Consider the following 20,349-nt stretch of genomic DNA (forward strand, 5'->3'; position numbering starts at 1 on the left):
TATATTTACTGCACTGTGAATGCAAGGATCAGAACTTACCTGTCACCTCATACAAACATATGGGTTTGTCTCCTCATTCAACTTGGCCTTGAAATTCCTTGTGATCTGAGTGTCAGTGGTTTTTGATGAGTAGATATGTAATGCATGTTTAGTAAAGACAATACTACAACAGTAGAACACACAGCGAGGAAAGAGGTTGTTTTTTCTTTCTTTCCACACAAAATTGGTCATGATATTTAAACATCTAACATACCCCATCACACAAAATTGGTCATGATATTTAAACATTTAACATACCCCATCATGAATTTTTCATGGAGTGATCAGATAAGACATGATAAAAGTTTGATTTGTTTCAGCACAAGATTCAACTAGCACAATATAAATGTTATTCATTATCATTACTATACAGTCCACGAACAGAAAACAAACACAGAATGGAAACGGAAACAACACTTCTGCAGCTTAAACCACCATCAACCTCCACCCCCACCCCCACCTCCCGCCCCCCCAACCCCTCCCCCCAAACTCCCCTCATCTTCCCATGCCAGTTTAGAACATCAGCCTACAGGGCATGGTGCCAGCTCTTGGTAAACCAGATGATCACATGGTACCAGTTTATGGTCATTCTAGCTTAGGACATCATACCAGTTCAGGTAGTATAATGTTTATGACATTCCAGCTCAGGACCGCACACAAATCTCGGATCATTCACATGGAATTTTATATATATATATATATATATATATATATATAAAACACATAAGAACATATAAAATACCTGTAAGTCGATGGGATGGACTCCAGTCTTGTGTGTGGTCCTGAACTGGTATGTCATGAATATACCAGTTTAGGACACCTGTCTTACCACTTTAGGACAGTAAGTATTCAACGATACTTTGGCTCTTGTCATCTAATATCATATTTTTTATTTTGAAAAGTACCGTTTCCGAGGTTGTGCTGCTGACGCCCTGATCGTAGATGCTGAGCCAATTATTTGTTATTTTTGTTGACTTTTATGCTTTTGCCTCACGCATTAGCAAAAAAGGGGGCGGGGCAGTCAGTGGAGCTGAGACAAACTGAGAGCATCCCATCACAGCCGGACGTACGCTATATTCTTTTGCTAGAGTAATTGCCCGCGCGCGCATGTGTGTATTGTGTGTGTGTGTGTGTGTGTGTGTGTGTGTGTGTGTGTGTGTGTGTGTGTGTGTGTGTGTGTGTGTGTGTGTGTGTGTGTGTGTGTGCAGTTCTTTCGCCCGCTCGCACAGAGGCAATAAGTAATTAACAACTGCCCAATTCATCAATAAAAACATGTGTCAATACTATATTTCACTGTGGTCAAAGATTTTTCAGTCAGCATGTGAATATATGTATACATCTGCATACATACATATTGATACATTCATTTGGATGTTAAACATTGATTTAAAGTACTAGTTTTGTAATAACGTTTCACCGATTCATAAGTTCAGTTCTGTTGCTGAAGGATGCATCACTGTGTTCGGACAAATCCATACACTACACCACATCTACTTAGCAGATGCCTGCCCAGCAGCGTAACCGGACGCGATTTACGCCAGGCCTCAGTTGAAGGAAAATGATGATAATAGTAACAATAATGATAATAACTAATAAATCTGAAATAAGGTAGAAAAATCACAGTTTCATAATATGTGTTATATATATATATATATATATATATATATATATATATATATATATATATATATATATATATATCTGCATTTGTTCAAGAATTCAGAACGTCGACTTTTCTTTGCCAGCGGTGCTTTCTTCCTGACCACATTAGTGCATGGATGCGTGTTTGAAACAATGTTTTGTTTTGTTTTTAGCAGAGCAACAGCAAGAATTATATCCTGAGACAAGAATTTTAGACTGGCTTTTCAGCATAATATGTTATTGGGATGGGGAGAGGGGGAAGGGGCAGGGGCTACGGAGGGTAAGAGATTACTCAACGAAGTCCGGTGGGTGGGAACAGTCCAGACCTGCCGAAACAGAACAAAAGAATCAGAACTTGATCTGCAAGGAAGGGAGTGTACCGACATGACCAGCAACTTGTCTGACTTGAATTGATTCCATGGCTATCCCAAACGCTAACTCTCTCTGGAAGATTGAGAAACTGACTGGCTCACCAAGAAGTACCTGACACGTCGCCATATTGTTGTTAATGGCGAACCACCGCTGAGTTGGCAAGGCAATCGAAACAACAACTTGTTGAATAATTTACATATATAATTTACAAGCAATAACCGACACACGATGCAGAGGGGTGGATTTCCGGCGAAAACATTGGTTTTAGCACTGTTTGTTGTTGGAACGGTTTATTTATTGTATTTGTACAACACCACACTTGGTCGTCTGCGCGATGCAGAGCTGAGTGCTGAGCGATACAGGAGGGAAGAGGAGACGAAAGTAGCTCAGCTCCAAGGTGAGAGTATGACTTAACTGCCAAATTGTATATGTGCATCGGTGTTTAGAATTGTCGGGTGTTGTTTGTGAAATGGTGTGGTGAACTTAGCACAAACTGACAAACTCGCAAACTGCAAAATTTGCATCACTACCAGGCCGTAGTGAAGTCACCCACCCTCTTACAATTTACAGGGTAGGTAGGCCAAATTGCAGCTCAGCATGTTTATTCATATTGTACAGATAACATGTAAGATCGTCAAATGTAGCTCTTCTGTTTTTGAAGGCATTCTCCGATTGGTTGCACCAGGAAAAGTTCGTCTATTCGTTCTTTTCACCCTTTTTTTTTTTTTTTTTTTTTCCTTCCTTCAGTGGTTGATTTTGCAGGGGAGCGTGAGGGTAAATGCGAACTGGCAAGTCTAGTTGTGACATGTGGACAGTTGAAACAGAAGCAGATGTTGAACTCATTAGACATAACATAGTATTGGAATATCGTACTACCCAGTGTTGAATAGTTGATTTTGAACACACACACACACACACGCACACACACACACACACACACACACACACAAACACACACACACACTTTTCAGAACATTGAGTGACTGTGCAGCATCATTTGCACATTGAGTCACGTCATAATATCCTATGGTCTAATTGGAAAATCGCCAACAACACTATTTTGGAGATTCCTATCAAAACTGACGTTAATTGTGAACTGTCACCAATATGTTTTCTTAAATCCTTCCAGCACTGGTGATGCAGAATTGATTCAAATTAACCAGTCAAATCAGCTATTTTAAACTATGCTTCCCTTGATTTTAGTATTTTCAGAGCACATTTGTGAACTTGGTCAGCAGTGGTGCATGAAGAGAAGAAAGAGTGCAGAAATAGTTGGAAATAGAGGATGTTTGACTGGTTCTTGGAAGTAGATATTCATTAACTGATTTTGATATCAGAACAAGGTTGAAGCAGGTATTATATTGCAAAATGTTTGTGGTGAGAATTCTTCTTTGCAATTGCATGCTGTTCGCAATTTGGCCTACTTACCCGACTGTTTAAAGGCAGTTTTGAATGCTTGTAAATTGTGTCTTAAAGCGAAGCATGTGGACTTTATGAATTTGTTTTGTCAAAGCCTTCACCTTAAAAGCTGAATCCATCTTCATGAACATGAACTTCAACACAGCCCCTGAATAGTTAAGATTTTTTTTTTTTAATCCAGCCTCTGCTGATTGTTGAAGAAATGTCCCCAGAGAATATCCTGAAATTTCTGTGTATTTCAAGTTTTTGCATTGGTTCTTTTTTATTTAACTGAAAAAATAACTTGATTATGATACTTCTACTACTACTACTACTAATATACATTTATATAGCGCCCTTTCTCTCTCAGAGCTCAGGGCGATTTACATAAAAGAAAAATATTATAAATTACATAAATCATTCATGACCACTCTTTCTCAAAACCACTCCCCCAACCCCCCACCCCTCATACACACACTTTCCCTTTCCCACTCTTCATTCATTCAATTATGTGAGCTGACGTGGGTGGTGTCGGAGAACAAGGAAGCTGAGAGTGCTTGTAGATAGGTGTTAAGAAGAGTTATTAGTGGTGAGCGAAAAGCAGAGACATAATCATATGCACAGATATGATGAGGAAGGTTGTTCCAGATGTTGATAACTGTATTATGCAACTGTCATTCTGGACTGACTTTTTTTTTTTGGGGGGGGGGGGGGTTGTTTAAAAAATGATTTGGTTCTTTTTAATCCCTGCAGAATACTTAGGCAGTTAGGTTGAGATTGATAAATAACAGCAAATAGTGCATTGTGGACAAAAACCAACTAAACCATTTGAATTAAATCAGCAAGTCTGAAATCAGGGCAGGTCAATTTTCACAGCCTGAAATTTAGTCAGCGAATCTCAGTCAGGACATACTGTTTCATTGTTTTAGTGTTTCAGACTTTTTTCCTCAGAAGCAGAACAATCCCAGTTAGGAACTGTTTAGTCGCTGTTGCTTCAGCTGCTTGCCTAGTAAAAGTAGTATCATTTAAGCAGGAGTTAGTAACACACACTATTCATTAAACAGAAATTTATTATATCTTTCCCAGTCAAATAGAGTGTGTGATGGTTGTGTTCTTTCTTCATTTTTAGGAAGATGCAGTTAAGGCAAGGCGGCCAGAAAAATAGTCATGAATAATACAAGTTCAAAAGAATAAAAAGCTTCGTTACTGATATTGCCACATACTTGTAACCTTGGACACACACACACTCACACACACACACACACACACACACACACACACACACACACACACACACACACACACAGGCACACACATACACATGCACACAGGCACACACATACACATGCACATGCACACACACACAGAGGCATATAGTGATATACACATTCACACATATATATTAACAATGCTTCATTCGTCTCACTCCCTCTCCCCATTTTTCATCTGATATACTGAAAGTGGGAAGCCTACTGCTTCTACTACATATATGTAATGATGTATTCATAGAACATATATATATATGTAATGTATATTTTATATGCATTTATATGAATCCCCATCCCCCAAGCAATCATTTCCCTGATCCATTTACATACATGCACCCAGACTATGGACTTGTGATACTGTCAGTTTTCATTCACTCACTGAGAAAGAGAATTACTAGTAAGTAACAAAACGAGTAAAATGTAAATTCAAACATAACATCTGCCATGGAAATTCTGTGAGTGAATACTGATTAGATGACTCCAACAAATATTTGCTATTACTTAATAATTTTTCATCCAGTTTTGCTGCAGAAATAAACATATTATTTATTATTAAAACTGAAGACACATAAATTTGCAGTGGCTCGAGAGCTTATCACTTCACTAAAAGGCAAGCATGTTTCACTTGAAGACAAAGTGATGGGTAAGTGGAATGGTTGCTTGCCACTCTTTTCCTGGTCAGATACAAGGTCAGAAATTTTCGCTCATCTTTCTCTTGGACCTTTTTTTCCCATTGGTACTCTTTTTTTTTCTTACTCTCTAAAACTGTGATCTTTCCTAGAAGTGGCAGGTCTGTGACAAGAGACATCCATGAAGTGCCAAACTGTGCGTCAGTGCATGCTGGCTTTGAAATGCATGGTTTTAAAGAAACCTGCATCTTTTTACACTGGAGCAGGTCTTTGAAGTAATCATTCCAATTGTGGACTGATTTGTCATGATGACAGACATGTGATGCTTTACCTTTTTGTATGATTGATTGACAAACATAAATTTTACTGATTACTGATCTTTTGACTTGATTGACAATTTTGTGTGTGCAATATATATGCTATTTATACCACTTTAGGTGCCACAGCCTTTAGGCTTTAGTTTACATACTAAAGTGCATCTGGATACAGTTGAACTCAAGGCCTTCAGTGTTAGATGGTGGTGTGGTCCACTGTGCACCATTATCATGCTGATGTTAACTAAGGATTTTATTGGAAGTGATTTGAAGTTTGCGTGACTAATCAGTCATCAGTATTAGGTACTACTGTGCAGTGGTGGCCTAGAGGTAACACGTCTGCCTAGGAAGCGAGAGAATCTGAGCACGCTGGTTCGAATCATGGCTCAGCCGCCGATATTTTCTCCCCCTCCACCAGACCTTGAGTGGTGGTCTGGATGCTAGTCATTCGGATGAGACGATAAACCGAGTTCCCGTGTGTAGCATGCACTTAGTGCACGTAAAAGAACCCACGGCAACAAAAGGGTTGTCACTGGCAAAATTCTGTAGAAAAATCCACTTTGATAGGAAAAACAAATTAAAAAAAAAACTGCACGCAGGAAAAAATACAAAAAAAAAAAAGGGTGGCACTGTAGTGTACTGTAGTGATGTGCTCTCCCTGGGGGGAGCAGCCCAAATTTCACACAGAGAAATCTTTTGTGATAAAAAGAAATACAAATACAAACACTGGTTATTAATTTTTGTTTACATCCTGGCCATAACACACATTAGAAAAACTTGTCTGTTTCAAAGTGTCTATTTGGAACTTGTATTTCAAACTATGTAACTGACAACTGATTCTGAAGTGTTTCACTTTTGGCTCTTGCCTATCTGCCTCAGTGTATGTGTGTGTGAGTGTGTGTGTGTGTGTGCAAGCATGCATGTGATGTGTGTGTTTATCTGTGTGTGTGTGTCACTGTGTGTATTCATATGTATGTGTGTGTTTGTATGTGTGTGTGTATGAATGAGGGCAAGCGTGAATGTAATGCATGTGTGTATCTGTGTGTATGAGTGTGTGTGTTTGTGTTTTGGAGAGAGAGGCAGCAAAGTTCACATGAATTGTAGAATCAGCAGAACAGTGTAGAAACTTGTACTAGAACAGTTTCACTTTCAGTATAAGCAATAGAGACCTAGATTGGCTGGAACGTTTTGGTAAAATGTTGGTGACTTGTGCTGGGGTAGTGTTCTTTTCCAGGCAACTGTGCACTGCAAACTTTCTTTTGCATTGTTGGTGACTTGTGAAACTTCGGTTTCTCATCTTTTATAGTTTATAAGTCTGTTCACAACAAGCTGTTTATGTGCTTGGCACTGAAATCAGTCTGAAACCCTGATTTTACTTGTTAACCCAACTAACTCAGCACATCATCTTCAAATAATAATATGAATCAATTTGAATTGTTATTATTATACCCTCATGTTTGGTTCTTGAACTTGAAGACAAAATAATATGCATGATTTTTTTTTTCTTTTTTAACTGGCATCATTCATATTTTCCCTTCTCAGATGGGTTCTCATTGATGTTTTCTATAGGCTAACAGTCTTTTTCTTTTCCTCTTTTTTCTTTGTAAAGATTATACTACATAGTTGTGATATTCATATTGTATTGAATACTTTCTCTGGAGGATACTGTGTCAAAGCTTCAAACTCTTGTACAAGGGTGCTGGATTCAAATTGAACAACACATTTGTGACACCGCTTCATCTAGGACTAGAACTAGACAGACATCAAATATTGTTTGACCTTAATGTTAGAAGCAGCAGTTTAGTTTGATCATAGCAGTATGTTTGAATCTTTTGCAGTCTAATCAATTTTCAGGATTTGTGATCATTTGCAGACAAAGGCAGATGTGCATGCGCGCGCGCTCACACACACACACACACACACACATACAAATTAACAAGAAAAAGGTTATGGTAACTGGGCAGATTTTTTGAGGGGTGTATTTGTGTACACTAACTTGTTACGTTTAGTTTATTGGTACCTTTCTTGGAAAAGAATTATAAAACTTTGTTCTTATTCCTGCTTCAGTGCTTATCTTGTTATTTTTACATCCACAGTTCCACTAAAAGTGAGAGTATCATACTGCCACATTTCAGTTGTTAAAGAGTATTTTCTTCTTGTGTATTTCAAACAACAATTATTATATATATGTTCATTAAATGCTGAGAATCCTGTAGAGAGACCGTAAAGACAGGAGGGAGGGAGGTCAGAGAGGAACATTCTAACTGTAAAATGGCCCCCAAAACATGTTCAGTCAGCACACGCTGCCTAGAATTCAAAAATGCTCTCTTCGTGCCAATAGGGACAAAATATGCTGGTGCTGTGATGAAGATTACATCTCTGACCTTTTCAAAAATTTAAACCAGCAAAAGACAATACATTGTCATGTCCATTTGCATTTCCAGAGCTGGTGATGGCTAATGGGAGCTGTGATTACTTTTAGACCTGGCTGGATGGTTGAAGGGAGATTGGGGGACAGAGGGGGGGTTGAAAGTGATACTGGGAGAAAGTTTAAAAAACAAACAAACAAACAGAAGAACCCAGCAACATCAACTCTGTATGTGTATGTGATGTGTGTGCATGTGTGTGTTTTTGAAGATGTGCCAGGAAGGTATTACGACCATGATAAACTCTGTGCTTGCTGTCTTTGAATGCATAATGTTCTTCAAGAGAGAAATAGAACTGAAATCACTATTTTTATTCAGTTTTTGTTATACTTTTCATTGCATGGAATGACTGGTAGTTAGTTTGCATGATGTTCAGATATTATACAGTATTTTTACCTGTTCTGTTTTGTGTATATGTCTGTGAATATGGGGTGAGTTAAGCTGTGCTATAACTAAAAGCAACATGATATTGATAATGATGATTTGATTTGATTCTTTCACAGGGATCACCCGATCGTTTGTGAACTAACATTAATTTTGCTTTTTGCATCTTCCCTAAATAATAAATTACAAGATACATAAATATATGATTGACACCAAAGACAGCTCATGGAAATTAATGGGTTCAACTACAAGACATATTTCAGATGTGACAGTTGAATTGCTTTAAGCAAAACTAATAAAGTCCTGGTCATGAGAATATTCTGAATTCATACATACACCAAAAATAAGGTTCTCAACTGTTAGCCACTTCTGGTGTCAGGAGCTTGAAACTTGAACATTCCTCTGAAAACCCAGACAGCAAAGGTACTCAGTTGGGTGACAGAGAAAGAACTACTCCACTCGCTTTGAGTTTATGACTCCAGCAACAATCCTGTCAGTTACCCCTTAAAATAAGAGATGTGTTTGAAAAAGAATTAATATAGTGGAACAAAACCACTGGTAGTGGTACAATAATATGGATGTACTGGAATGTTGGGGAGGGTGTGCAAGACCGCTTTTGTGGTGGACTTTTTGTCACATGTAGAGCAAGAAGTAGATCATATGATGTCATGGGCAGCCCACCACTGTAACTGGCATCTCAGAGTTTGCACTGCCTTGTCCAAACTTTTCAGTAGAGTTTATAAATGGATCAGTTTGAATACTTAATGGAAGATACATGGCAAGAAACACCCTCAAAGTAAACATAGAAGACTAAAGCAAAAGTAATTATATAACCAAATATATCCTTCAAACTTGCAAAATTAGTCACCAAAAATGTTCATAATCCTTTCTTCTGAACAGCGATGTCCACAATGAAATTCTAGCCTTTCGCTGACCTGGAAAAAAGGTAATGGAGAGGCGCATGCGCACTCAATTCTCACTAAAAAAAATAACTGGGGAACCTCCATGAAAATCATTTCAAAGTAATTGATAATTCCATCGTGATAATTTCAGTGTGGTGACTGTTGGCAATTCAAACTTAATTTCTGTTCATAGCAGTGAAGTTACCAGTGAGTTGCACATCCACAGCTGGGAATGAATATTAGATCTATCTAAATGATCTTTGAAAATAAAAGGGTTGTGGTCATTCATGGTGACTGCAGAAATGTGACACTACAGTCAGTAGTGTAAATTTTCGTAACAAATCAAGAAGCTTGGAAGAAGGATGATGATTGATTGTCATATGATAAGGTGATAGATTGTCATATGGTGAAACACACACACACACACACACACACACACACACACACACACACACACACACACACACCAGAAAAGATCCAAAACCCTGCCTGTTCCAGGGTTAGGGAAATTACCCGATATATATCACAGTGGGAGTTCAAAACAATCATTAAAGTCAAGATGTTTAAAACTCGTGGCAAGAATTCCCAGCATTTTGCATTATTTTCTTATTGATTGATGTGGCAACACATGTTTTGAGTATATATTTGAGTGGGAGAATGTAGGAAACGGAATGAAAACAAAATCTGAGCTATATGCTACAAATAAAACTGGACTGAAGCCATTAATTTGATGAAATCAAGAACATTTTCTGTTGACTAAGAAAGTGACTAGCTCAGTTGCTGTCATGAATATACTGATCGTTGAGATGGGCCTAATTAGTTATTATACATGTTTACTTTGAATTAGAAAATAAACTGGTAATTTTTTGTGAACACATAAAAAAAGACTTTCTGAGATTAATCTGAGTTTTAAAGAATAAAAATGAAGGAAGGAAGGAATTTTTGTTTAATGTCCCGTCACACATATCGGTGATTGAAGACATTTTGTAAAAGTATTTATGAATACATCTGAGTATTATCGGTTAGAAGGGGTGGGAGATGTGGATGAATGGAGGGTTGGGGGAAACTGGGCAAATGAGGGTAAAAATGTGGGTGAAATTTGAAAGAAAAACAAAACAAACAAACAAACAAAAAAAACCCTTTGAATACAGTTACAGGAAATTACTTAAAGGACTTCATAAAAGAGAAGTCGTTAAACTGACAAGCGAAACAACTGATAATGAATGCAAAAAGTCAAAAACATCAACGTTCTCAGTCACTTGTGAAGACACCCTTTCGTGTACAAAAGGCTTCATCAAGCTACAGTGAAAAATTATATGGTCAATTGTCAGGTTATTAAAGCATATACACTTGACATTAGAACAATACTTGGTCCGTAATGAATTTGATAATAGTCTGAGAGCTAAGCTCAGAATTGGTCTGCGAATAGGACCAAAGTCTGAGAGAGTCAAATGACGAGGTTTTAGACTTGAATTCAAGCACCTATAAAAATCTCTTTCTAGTATATTGCTTATTTCAATGGGTAATATACTTTTATACTATCTATATATATATAATAAAAATGAATTTGCTTATAGATCTCTCGCTTGCATACTGATGCTGGAGGGGAGGGAGGGGGGGGGTGGGGGGGGGCACACACACAAAGACCTATGTAACTAGTGTAAGTGTAACAGCTGCTTCAAAGAAGATTGGGGACTTCACTGGGAGGAGCACTGGAAATTAAAAAAATAAAATAAAAAGACCTGTCTAATCATGGATTACATTGATTGATGAAACCACACTGGTTCTTTTGGTTTGTGCACAGCTGTTGAAATTGGGAGTATTGAGTAAAGAAAAAAAAAGAAGTAACTAAATAGAATGAAATGAAAAACTAATGTACAGTGGTAGAGTTGAATACAGTGTATTGTCATGCATTACACTTACAGGCTTTCTAATTCTGTCCAGAAAGAAAACAAGAAATACTTTTTTATCCAGAAAGAAAGCAAGAAATACAAGTTTATATTAAAAACAAAATCAAAATATATGAATGGAAATATGACTTTAAGCAGATATGAATATATAGATTCGGCATGATAGCAATATTTTGCAGTGATTTCATGAAGCAGTCTGCAAGCTAAGCTCGGTATTCTGAAACACAGCCAAACTCCAAAGGTTACATGGGCATAATACTGGAGTCATTTTTGATCACTTCAGGGGAATTGCTGTGGGGTCTCTTTCAGTTATGAATAGTATCCTTGTAAAGAAATTTAGAGGCAGAGTTTACTCTGTGTATAGACAGTAGTGTACAATGTTTGAAAACATGTCCTTTTCACTTGTTCTTTTCTCTCCACATGGACTTCACATTCTCACATGTTGTGCTTGGGTAAAGTCTTCAAAATGTTTTATATTTATTTTATCTTTATTGTTTTACTGGTGCATTCTGTATTTATTTTCATAAAAACAAACTGCAAAAACATCATTTTGTTTAACTTTTTTTTTCTTTCTTTTTTTTTTTGCTGTTGCTGCCTTCACTGTAGTTTGGAGTGTTTATCTTTACAGACTGCAGCTCTCTGTTATTAAGTTTTGTTAGTATCATTGCAGCATTTCATGTTCTCAGACTGTCCCAAGGTCCTATACCATATGTTATTTTGTCTACACTGTCAGTCATCCATCAGTTTTATACATGCTCTTTTTTTGCTTTTATTGTTGTTGTTGATGATGCCCAACTGATGAAATCAAACACTGAATGCCTATGAGACAGTCATGTTTTTTATGATGATGTTGTCTTGCGATTGTGATTTACAATTTTGATTTAATGTTTTTTTGTATACCAAAATTAATCCACTGGTTTATGCTGAGTGCATCTCTGCTTGAGTTTAATGAGTGAGATTCACACATAACCATAAATCATTTTGACTTATCCTTGTCTGTTTCAGCTACTGACTTCAACATTGATTTTTGACACAGTTGATTTTTTTTTTTCATGCACTTTGACTTTACAAAACAACCATGATGATGATGATGATAGTTAAATGTTGACATGGCTATGGCACAAGTTCCTAAAAGTGCTCCACGCAAAGGAGACTACCAGTGCTAAACCATCTGTGTTTTTGTGTTGACAGAGGTGATGAGGAGCAAAGATGAACTACAGGAGAGGTGTGAAAGTGAAAAGGTAAGTGCTACATATGTTTGCATCAAGTCAGTGCAAAGACTATAGTACACATATCTATGATATCATGTCTAATGCACACACTGAAATATTCACGCAGTTGTGCATTGACACATGAATGGGTGTGCTTATATGCATGCTTGTTCTACAGTGTGTGTGCGTGTGTGAGTGCGCGCGTGCGTGTTTGACACACACAAATGCACAAAACACCCTCATGCTGTCTCAGATAGCAAACAAGCTTTGATTTACTTTTTTAGTTTTTACTTTCCAGCCTGCTTCTCCACTCAGAAGCAGGGCAGTTGCTGAGTGCACATTTCACATTGTATGACTTTACACTCTAAAAGACAGGCTTGACTGTTAGAAACAAGTGAAGTTTACCATTGATAGTGGTTGTTTTTCCATATAGCTTATTGTGATTTTGTGTAGCTTTGGATATTGTGAACCTTTTGAGCATTCACAAACTTTGTGATGGAACATGTTTTTACGATCATGGTGATATGAAAATCTGTGTGAAACAAAATATGTCAAATCTGTACACTAATCATTTCTTCCTCACTCACTCATATAATTTTGTCTTGTTACTTTCTTCCCCCCATCCCCCAACTCTCTTTCCCCTCTGTTGCATAATCCTTATTCATGAATAGATGAATAGCATTGTTTTTATCCTCTTTTCTTGTCTGCTTCTGTGTCAGTTTCTTTTGTCACACTCTCAGTGTCTTTTTCTTTTGTATGTCTATTTGCTGTCACTGTCTGTTTATCTGCATTAAAAACCGTACACGTCTTTCTGTCGCCCAGTCTGCCTCCATATTTCTTAAGAGATGTGTTCTTCCCCATTCTCATTCTGTTCCTCCCCATTTTCATCCAGTTTTCTTCTGGCTCCTTGACTGTTCTGTGTCATGTGTCTGTGATTTGCATGATGGCATGATACTTTGTTCTATTTTATTTTATTTTATTTTTCAGCGAGAATTCACCAATCGGTTGAACTCTCTGAACCAGCAGCATAAAATGTTAAAGGTAAGATCAGAAGGTTTCCCCAATAATTTTTCCCCCATTTTTTTTTCATCGCTCAGCCATGAATCTTGATTAATATTTCAGCAATGCGTCAAATGTTTAGATATTTTAAACAAGTCATCATTCCTGTAATTGGTGCATACTCTGATAGACATAATTATTATTTGGTCATAACAACAAATATTTGGTGATAAAATCTAACTGAGATCCAATCCTGTTGGTCAAATTAGTACAATTTCAGCAAAGCTAAGTACCTGGTGCATTTAACATGGTATCATCACCCATCTTCCACTCTGTGGATGCATTTTTGAATGAGTTGCTCAAATTTCCTGAGCAACACTTCGATGTCTCTTGTTTCGATATTTATTATTCAAAGGAAACATTGAGTCACAGCCCTGTCATTTAGTCTCAGACCAAAATGATTGTAGTCTCCATAGCGTTATCAACATTGCCATTGTCCTCATCATGAGATGAAGTCATGATGCATGCAGAGATATGTGTACAAGGAAGAAAAGCTGGTAGCAAATTCTGTGCAGGGTCTTCTTCCATGATTGTACCACTACATCCACATTGACACCAATAGGACAAATATCTTGACCAACCAAAACATAACAGGACATTTGTCCTCTCCACACTGAGATGAATGGGACATTGAAACAATCATGTCTGGAGTTGTTTTTCGGAAACCTTTTATGTAGGGAAGGTCAAGAAATGGCTTTGTGCATAGCCAAATCTGCTGGAGCAGAAAAGAAGCAGCAGACGCTTTCCTGTCCAACATATGCAGAGGAGACATTACGTCCTGGTTCATCAAAAGCTAAGATGTTGGCTGAAGCCACTGAGCTCTGAGGCTGAAATTGTCTGGCAATGATGCTGGTCTTGTTTTAGATTGAACTGGTAATTGTCTGGCAATGATGATGGTCTTGTTTTAGATTGAACTGGTAATTTTGTGAGGATTGACTTGTCACTGAAGTATCTTAACACACAATGAGCTAACGAAGAAACATATGGGACATTGACCATGCTGAAGAAACAGTAACGGGATGCTTATCCTGTTCAGCAATAAGATGATCTGACATTTTCAACCTTTATTGGTCAGTGTCCGATGTCAGATGCCATTGTAAACTCCTGTTGTCTTGTTGTGTGTCCAGCATTCATTCAGGTTTTTAAAGTTTATTTAAAAGTATTTGCAGAAAATGAAAAAGTCCAGGTAACAAGTCTATAAAAAATGACACTGGTTTGTAAGAATTTTATTTTGGGCTCTGTACTACTGATTAAAAAAAAAGATATTGTATTTCTGTGTGCAACTTCTAAGCACATATGCGAAATATGTCCATCTCAATTTGAATTTTACAGTGAAACAATGGTTTATAAAAACATACTTGAAAGAATCTTTGTGACTGAAAATTCGGGCACTCAAATGTCACACTTTTCATCTGGGTTCCTTACATTTTGTATGTTTCGCATTTTGGTGTTTTAAAGTAAAAAAATTTAAAAAAAATAAAAAAAAAGGTTTTCAGTGTAGCAATTGAAAACCTGTAAGACCTCCTGGTGTGCATGCACAGAGTCAGTACGATGAGCATGAGGTGGAGCAGATGCGGCTGGAGCAGGAGGCGCGGAGGGTGAAGGAGGAGTTTGAGCAGGTGGAGGCCCAGCGCACCCAGGAGTACCAGCAGCTGAAGCAGCAGAAGGACCTGGAGCTCTCCACCCTCAGAGGTACTGGGCTGCATCTTGTGTGGGAGAGTGTGTGTGGGTGGGGGGCAGGGTGGGGGGAATGTGTGTGTCTGTGTGTGTGCATGCGTGTGTGTATTTGTGTTTGTACTTATGTATGCGTGTGTGTGTGTGCTATGCATTTTGGTTTTTGCACAGAAAAGAGTGACTGAGACATATCAGTTAATGTATTTATCTTATTGCTTTTTTTTTAATAATTTAAAATATGTATTTGCTTTAGCACTTAGGACCCTTGTACCTGGAGGATAAAATCTATATAAATTGCCATTATTATGAATGTTATTTTAAAAAGCCACAAAAAAACAGCAACAGCAAGAAAGAATGGCAAGAAAAAATGGTTGAATGTTACAATCTGTTGCACACATGCTGATAATTGGAATGTGATGTATGGCTTTCTCTTGTTTATTGATCCACATGTGTGAACAGATTGAGTCATAATCACCTGTCGTGGTTGTGTGTGTGCGTGTGTGTGTGTGTGTGTGTACACGCATGTGTGTGTGCGTGTGTACATGCCGTAAGCTGTGTGTGTGTCCGTGTGGTAAACATGAACATATTCTCAGCTGTCAGCACTTACACAACACTTAGGTGAAATGTCAAAAGTCAAGACTCAGGTTAGAAGTCAAAGGTCTAGGTCTTTAGGTCAAATTGGCATAGTTGCTGGCCCTGGTGACTGGATCACATCAGAGCACATAAAAATAAAGAGCTAGTTAGTACAAGACAGAGGGTTATAGTGAGAAAAAATAAAGACATCTTGAAAATCAAGATCAGGGTTCCACGTTCCAAGGTCACAGCATGGCATAAAGGATAAAAAAAAAATTTTTAAAAAGTGATAGAGCTTGGGTTGTTGATCCCTTTTTTTTAATTTTTTTTTTTTATTGTTATTATTACTTAGCATGGGTTGTTTGTTCCATTATTATCAAAATCTGTACAGTGAATGGTTATGGCCAGAACAAATCCCTTTCAGAAAAGTTGGAGGTCACAGGTGAATTTCTCAAGAATGTGATAAAAAGATATCCTGATGTGAGATGATCTGCATTGCTGTGTCCCTATTTTCCCAGTAATGCATATGTTAAATTGGGAATATTGTCAGTGATTCTTCTCTTGTTACTATCCTATCACCAAGTGCAAAATCTGTGTGTTGAGAATTTTTTTTTTTTTTTTTTTTTTTTTTTTTTTTTTTTTTTTTTTTTACTGGCGGGGGGGAAAGAGAAACATTATTTTTCCCACACGAGAAAAGACACAGGTGTACGACATGCTTGCACATGAGAGCTCAAACATACATACACACATCTCTCACTCCTATTGTCCCCTCCTCCCGCCACCTTTCCCTGCCCACCTATAACCACACTGCCCCAGATGACTCTGACTTTGAACCCTGTCCACAGACCAGCTGGCGGATGCTCAGAGGCAGAATGAGCAGCTGCAGAGCCAGATATCCAACCTGAGGACACAGATCCAGAACGGAGAGGTAAGGCTTGTAGTGCCTAGATCCATCACTTGCAGCCAAGGCTGTCAGTGCGGTTCAGAACCACAAAGCTGTTCACTGTACAGAAATATCTTCATAATCAGAATGGAAATTATGTGTCACTGCTGTATTACCTCAAAGGGCATTAAGGGTATGGGAGGCGAGATAGGTGGTCTGTGTCTTTGTAAAGAGAACTTCTTATCATACTTATATTGCAGTTGGGGCAGGGGATAGATATTTTCCCCCCAATTCCAGTGTTTTTTGTATGACAAAAGACAGAATGGTGTAGAATGGTGTTGCATGTGTTTGTCAGAAAGGGAAGGTGACTTTTTATTGATGGGGGCGGGCTTTCTATTATTCTAACCGTGCTGACTGCTATTCGAAGTAATGTGTCACAAGACTGGCAGCATGAATAGCAGTGTACAGGCCAATGAAAGAAAGCATAACAAGAAACAAAATTATTGCTTTGGGCAGAAATATATATGCCTGAAGTAATTGATAGTTGGTCAAAATTTAAGTCAAGCCCCACAGTCATTCAGACAGCTCCCTTTTAAAAATCTCACAAATCAGATTCTGCAGTAACATGACAGCTTGTAAATGTACATGTATACACTTGAGTTTTGATGCAATCTGGCTTGTGGAGATAGAAAAGGTTTCTTTTTCTTTATAAATTTTTGAAAAATTACCATATGAACATCATGAAAATAACAGAAATGAGTAGGAAAGGTTAAGCAAACTGTTTATTTTTACAACTTTAACTTATTTGGAACAATACAAGTTATGCTGAAACTGGAAGGGATGTATCCAATAACTTTAAGACAATACCTTTTGTTGTAAAATGTTTTAAAAGAAGAAAGACAAGATCTTTTGTGATAAAACTAAACAGGATAGCTGCTGGAAAAGTAAATGCAAATTTTTGCTTCGTGATTGCTTCCCTATTGGTTCCCCAGTTTCAGCCAGATTCCAATATAATCTGAACCAGCATGTTTAATTAAATGAGGTCAGGAGTATTATGTATTCTGTTAAACTTAATTTAAACAGCTTTCTCTCCAGTGGAAGACAAGCACTAAGAGTGTCAAGCCAGTGGTGGCTAGGGCTTCCAGTCATTGCACACAATATCAAGATAAGAACTAAGAAGTATGTTAAATAGGAAGAATTCCAATCTTTGATTGGTACATGTTAGATTTTCAAAATTTTTACAGAGGATTGGTAATAATGATACCTGTTCTGTAAACTTTAATTCATAGTTATTAGTTATTTATATTTTTATTCATTTCTTTGATAATCCAGAAGGAAAATAAATGGTTCGTGTTTTGGGTAGAGATGAAGTATCTTTGTTCATGATAACCATCAGCTGCTTTTTCTGTAGATTGGTTTTGGTATGTTTGTAATAGTATAGAGACATAACAATGAAAAAAATCTAGTGATTTTAGTGGGAAATGTTGCATGCACATGTTTTGCATTTGTGTATATGTGCCATGCCTGTGTATGTGTGTGTCTGTTTGGATAATTGTCAGTGTATAGATATGGATGTAGTTCAGCGCATGCAGGTGTGCATGCAGGTGTGTGGATATTTGTGTTAACATAATTGTGGGTGAGTGCTTTAAGTTTAATCTCTTGAATGTTGTTAATAAGTTTATTTTCATACATTGTCATTGTTACTTAGGATTAAATGTGAAAGTTTATGAGGGAAGAGTCAGTGGTAATAGATATTAAAGTGTGCATGGGAAGTTACGGTCTTCTATGGAATGGATTAGAACAAAAACATTTATTGCACATTATTTGTGAATGTGTAAAACAGTAAGATGCAAGCATTTTGTGTGTGTGTGTGTGTGTGTGTGTGTGTGTGTGTGCACCCACACATATGTGATGACAAAGAGGAGGAGGAGAGAGAGAGAATTGTCATCGCTCATAACACAGTAAATTCTGTAAAATTTCAGTTACGGAAAGTGAGTGCCTGCACACATTTGAGACAGTTATCCCCCTGAAGCTATCACATTTAAAGGGTCTCAAACCTAGCCTGCTGGTTATCAGAGGTGTGATACTGCTGAGTTAGCTGCATTACTTGAAGCAAATAAATTGTCTTTGTGTCAGGGTTGTTAACTAATTTGTTCGTTTAGTTTCTGTCTTAGCAGAGTTGTTTTGGGTTAGTTGGTTTGACATTTGTAGCGTTCTTATTTTTTCTGCTGGCAGGAAAAAGATATTTGTCATTTGCTCCTCTTTTTTTTTCTTTTTTCTTTCTTTTTTTTTTTTTCTTTTTTTTTTCATTCAGTCATTTTAATGGGTTGGGTAATTCATCTATTTGTATGAAAAAATATTCTTTTTCCAGACTGTGTATGGAATTTCCATGTAGTCTACTTTTTGTCGCCCCCCTTTTGTTGTAATTTTTGGGTGGATTTTGGATGTTTTCTTTCACACTTTGTACTTATATATTTATATCACTTTCCCAGCCTCGAGAATTCTTCATCAAATTTCAGAAGCAGGATTCTTTAAGAGGGGGTGGGGATATTGTATTCAACTTCTTTTAAAGTTTGAATTTTCTTCTTCTTTTTTTTCTTTTTTTTTTTGCAAGTTTAAGTTTGAGATAGTTTATATAGAAAACCATAATATTTGTATGTTTTTATGATTTTAAAAACATTCTAAGCTCTGTGTGCAAGAGTGTATGAGTTTGCATGTGTGTGTTGGGTGCATCTGTGTTTGCTTGACGGTTCTTTAATGGTTGAGTATTTATGGCTCATGAATATGTAAGAATGTATATGTGCAGATGTTTGCATGTGTGCTTCAATTATGAATTTTTTTGTGGCCCACTATTTGAAAAGGAAAAAAAAAAAAGAAGAAGAAAAAAGCCAACCAGTGAACGAAGTAAACAATCAAAACAAAACTAAAAGCAAGTGTAAGAAACATTTGAAACTGGTTTCTTCCCCCAAGCCCCCCACTTCCCCTCCACACACCCCTATCCACATTTTACACATTCCAGCTTGATACCCACTCCTCAGAAGAAAAGAAACTGTATGGAATCATCATTTTTATTCTGTTCATGTATTTGTGTGTGCACACATATGGTAAACAAAATTTAGGTGTGTTTTTTTGTTTTTTGTTTTTTTTGTTTTGTTTTTTAAACCACAGAATGCCAGCCCACCAGTACCAAGAATAAAGATAATTGTTAAGATAAATACACCAATAACCCTTAAAAATTGTACTTATGCTGATAAATGGTTCACAGAGCCAGGCAGAGTACAGATTATTTATTCATAAAATATTAGTTTATCACTGTGTTGTTTTTAGTGATGGGTGTTCTCAGACTGTGGTTTTGTGCACCAGTGGTACTCACAGGTCTGTTAATGAAATGGAACCTGTGTACTGATTGGTTTTCTCACAGAGCCAGGTTGAGTACGATCAGGCTCTGCTGCGTAGTAAGGCCTCGGAAATTGCAGCACTCCAGGTTTACGTCTGCTCCTTTACTCTTTTTTGCTTATTTCTAATTTTTTGCTTCATATTTTATTTCTCCTTATTCCATTTTTCTGGTAAATACTGTTCTCATGTTCGTACTATGACTGAAATTTCAGCACTTTTGCTTGTGTTAGTGGCTTGTTGTGGGGTGCCTTGGATGTAAGGTGTTTCTGC

The 20,349-nt window shown here is 37.3% G+C and overlaps 1 protein-coding gene across 4 annotated transcripts in view; it reads left to right on the forward strand.

Moving 5' to 3' along the window:
- The first annotated feature begins 2,181 nt into the window (after positions 1–2,181).
- The window catches only part of LOC143287671 (uncharacterized), a 51,877-nt gene continuing 33,709 nt past the window's right edge, over positions 2,182–20,349 (forward strand). For 3 of the 4 annotated variants that reach the window (XR_013055985.1, XM_076595847.1, XM_076595849.1), the window contains exons 1-6: positions 2,182–2,449; positions 12,475–12,524; positions 13,482–13,535; positions 15,095–15,245; positions 16,646–16,728; positions 20,105–20,167. Coding sequence is in view for 3 of the 4 variants with exons in the window: in XM_076595847.1 (XP_076451962.1) it covers positions 2,281–2,449; positions 12,475–12,524; positions 13,482–13,535; positions 15,095–15,245; positions 16,646–16,728; positions 20,105–20,167 (570 nt within the window). In the remaining variant the exon portion in view is untranslated. The remainder of the gene's footprint in view (positions 2,450–12,474; positions 12,525–13,481; positions 13,536–15,094; positions 15,246–16,645; positions 16,729–20,104; positions 20,168–20,349) is intronic. The other variant, XM_076595848.1, reaches the window with a different exon arrangement.

The sequence above is a fragment of the Babylonia areolata genome, chromosome 11 (assembly GCF_041734735.1).
Source record: "Babylonia areolata isolate BAREFJ2019XMU chromosome 11, ASM4173473v1, whole genome shotgun sequence".
Taxonomy (NCBI): domain Eukaryota; kingdom Metazoa; phylum Mollusca; class Gastropoda; order Neogastropoda; family Buccinidae; genus Babylonia; species Babylonia areolata.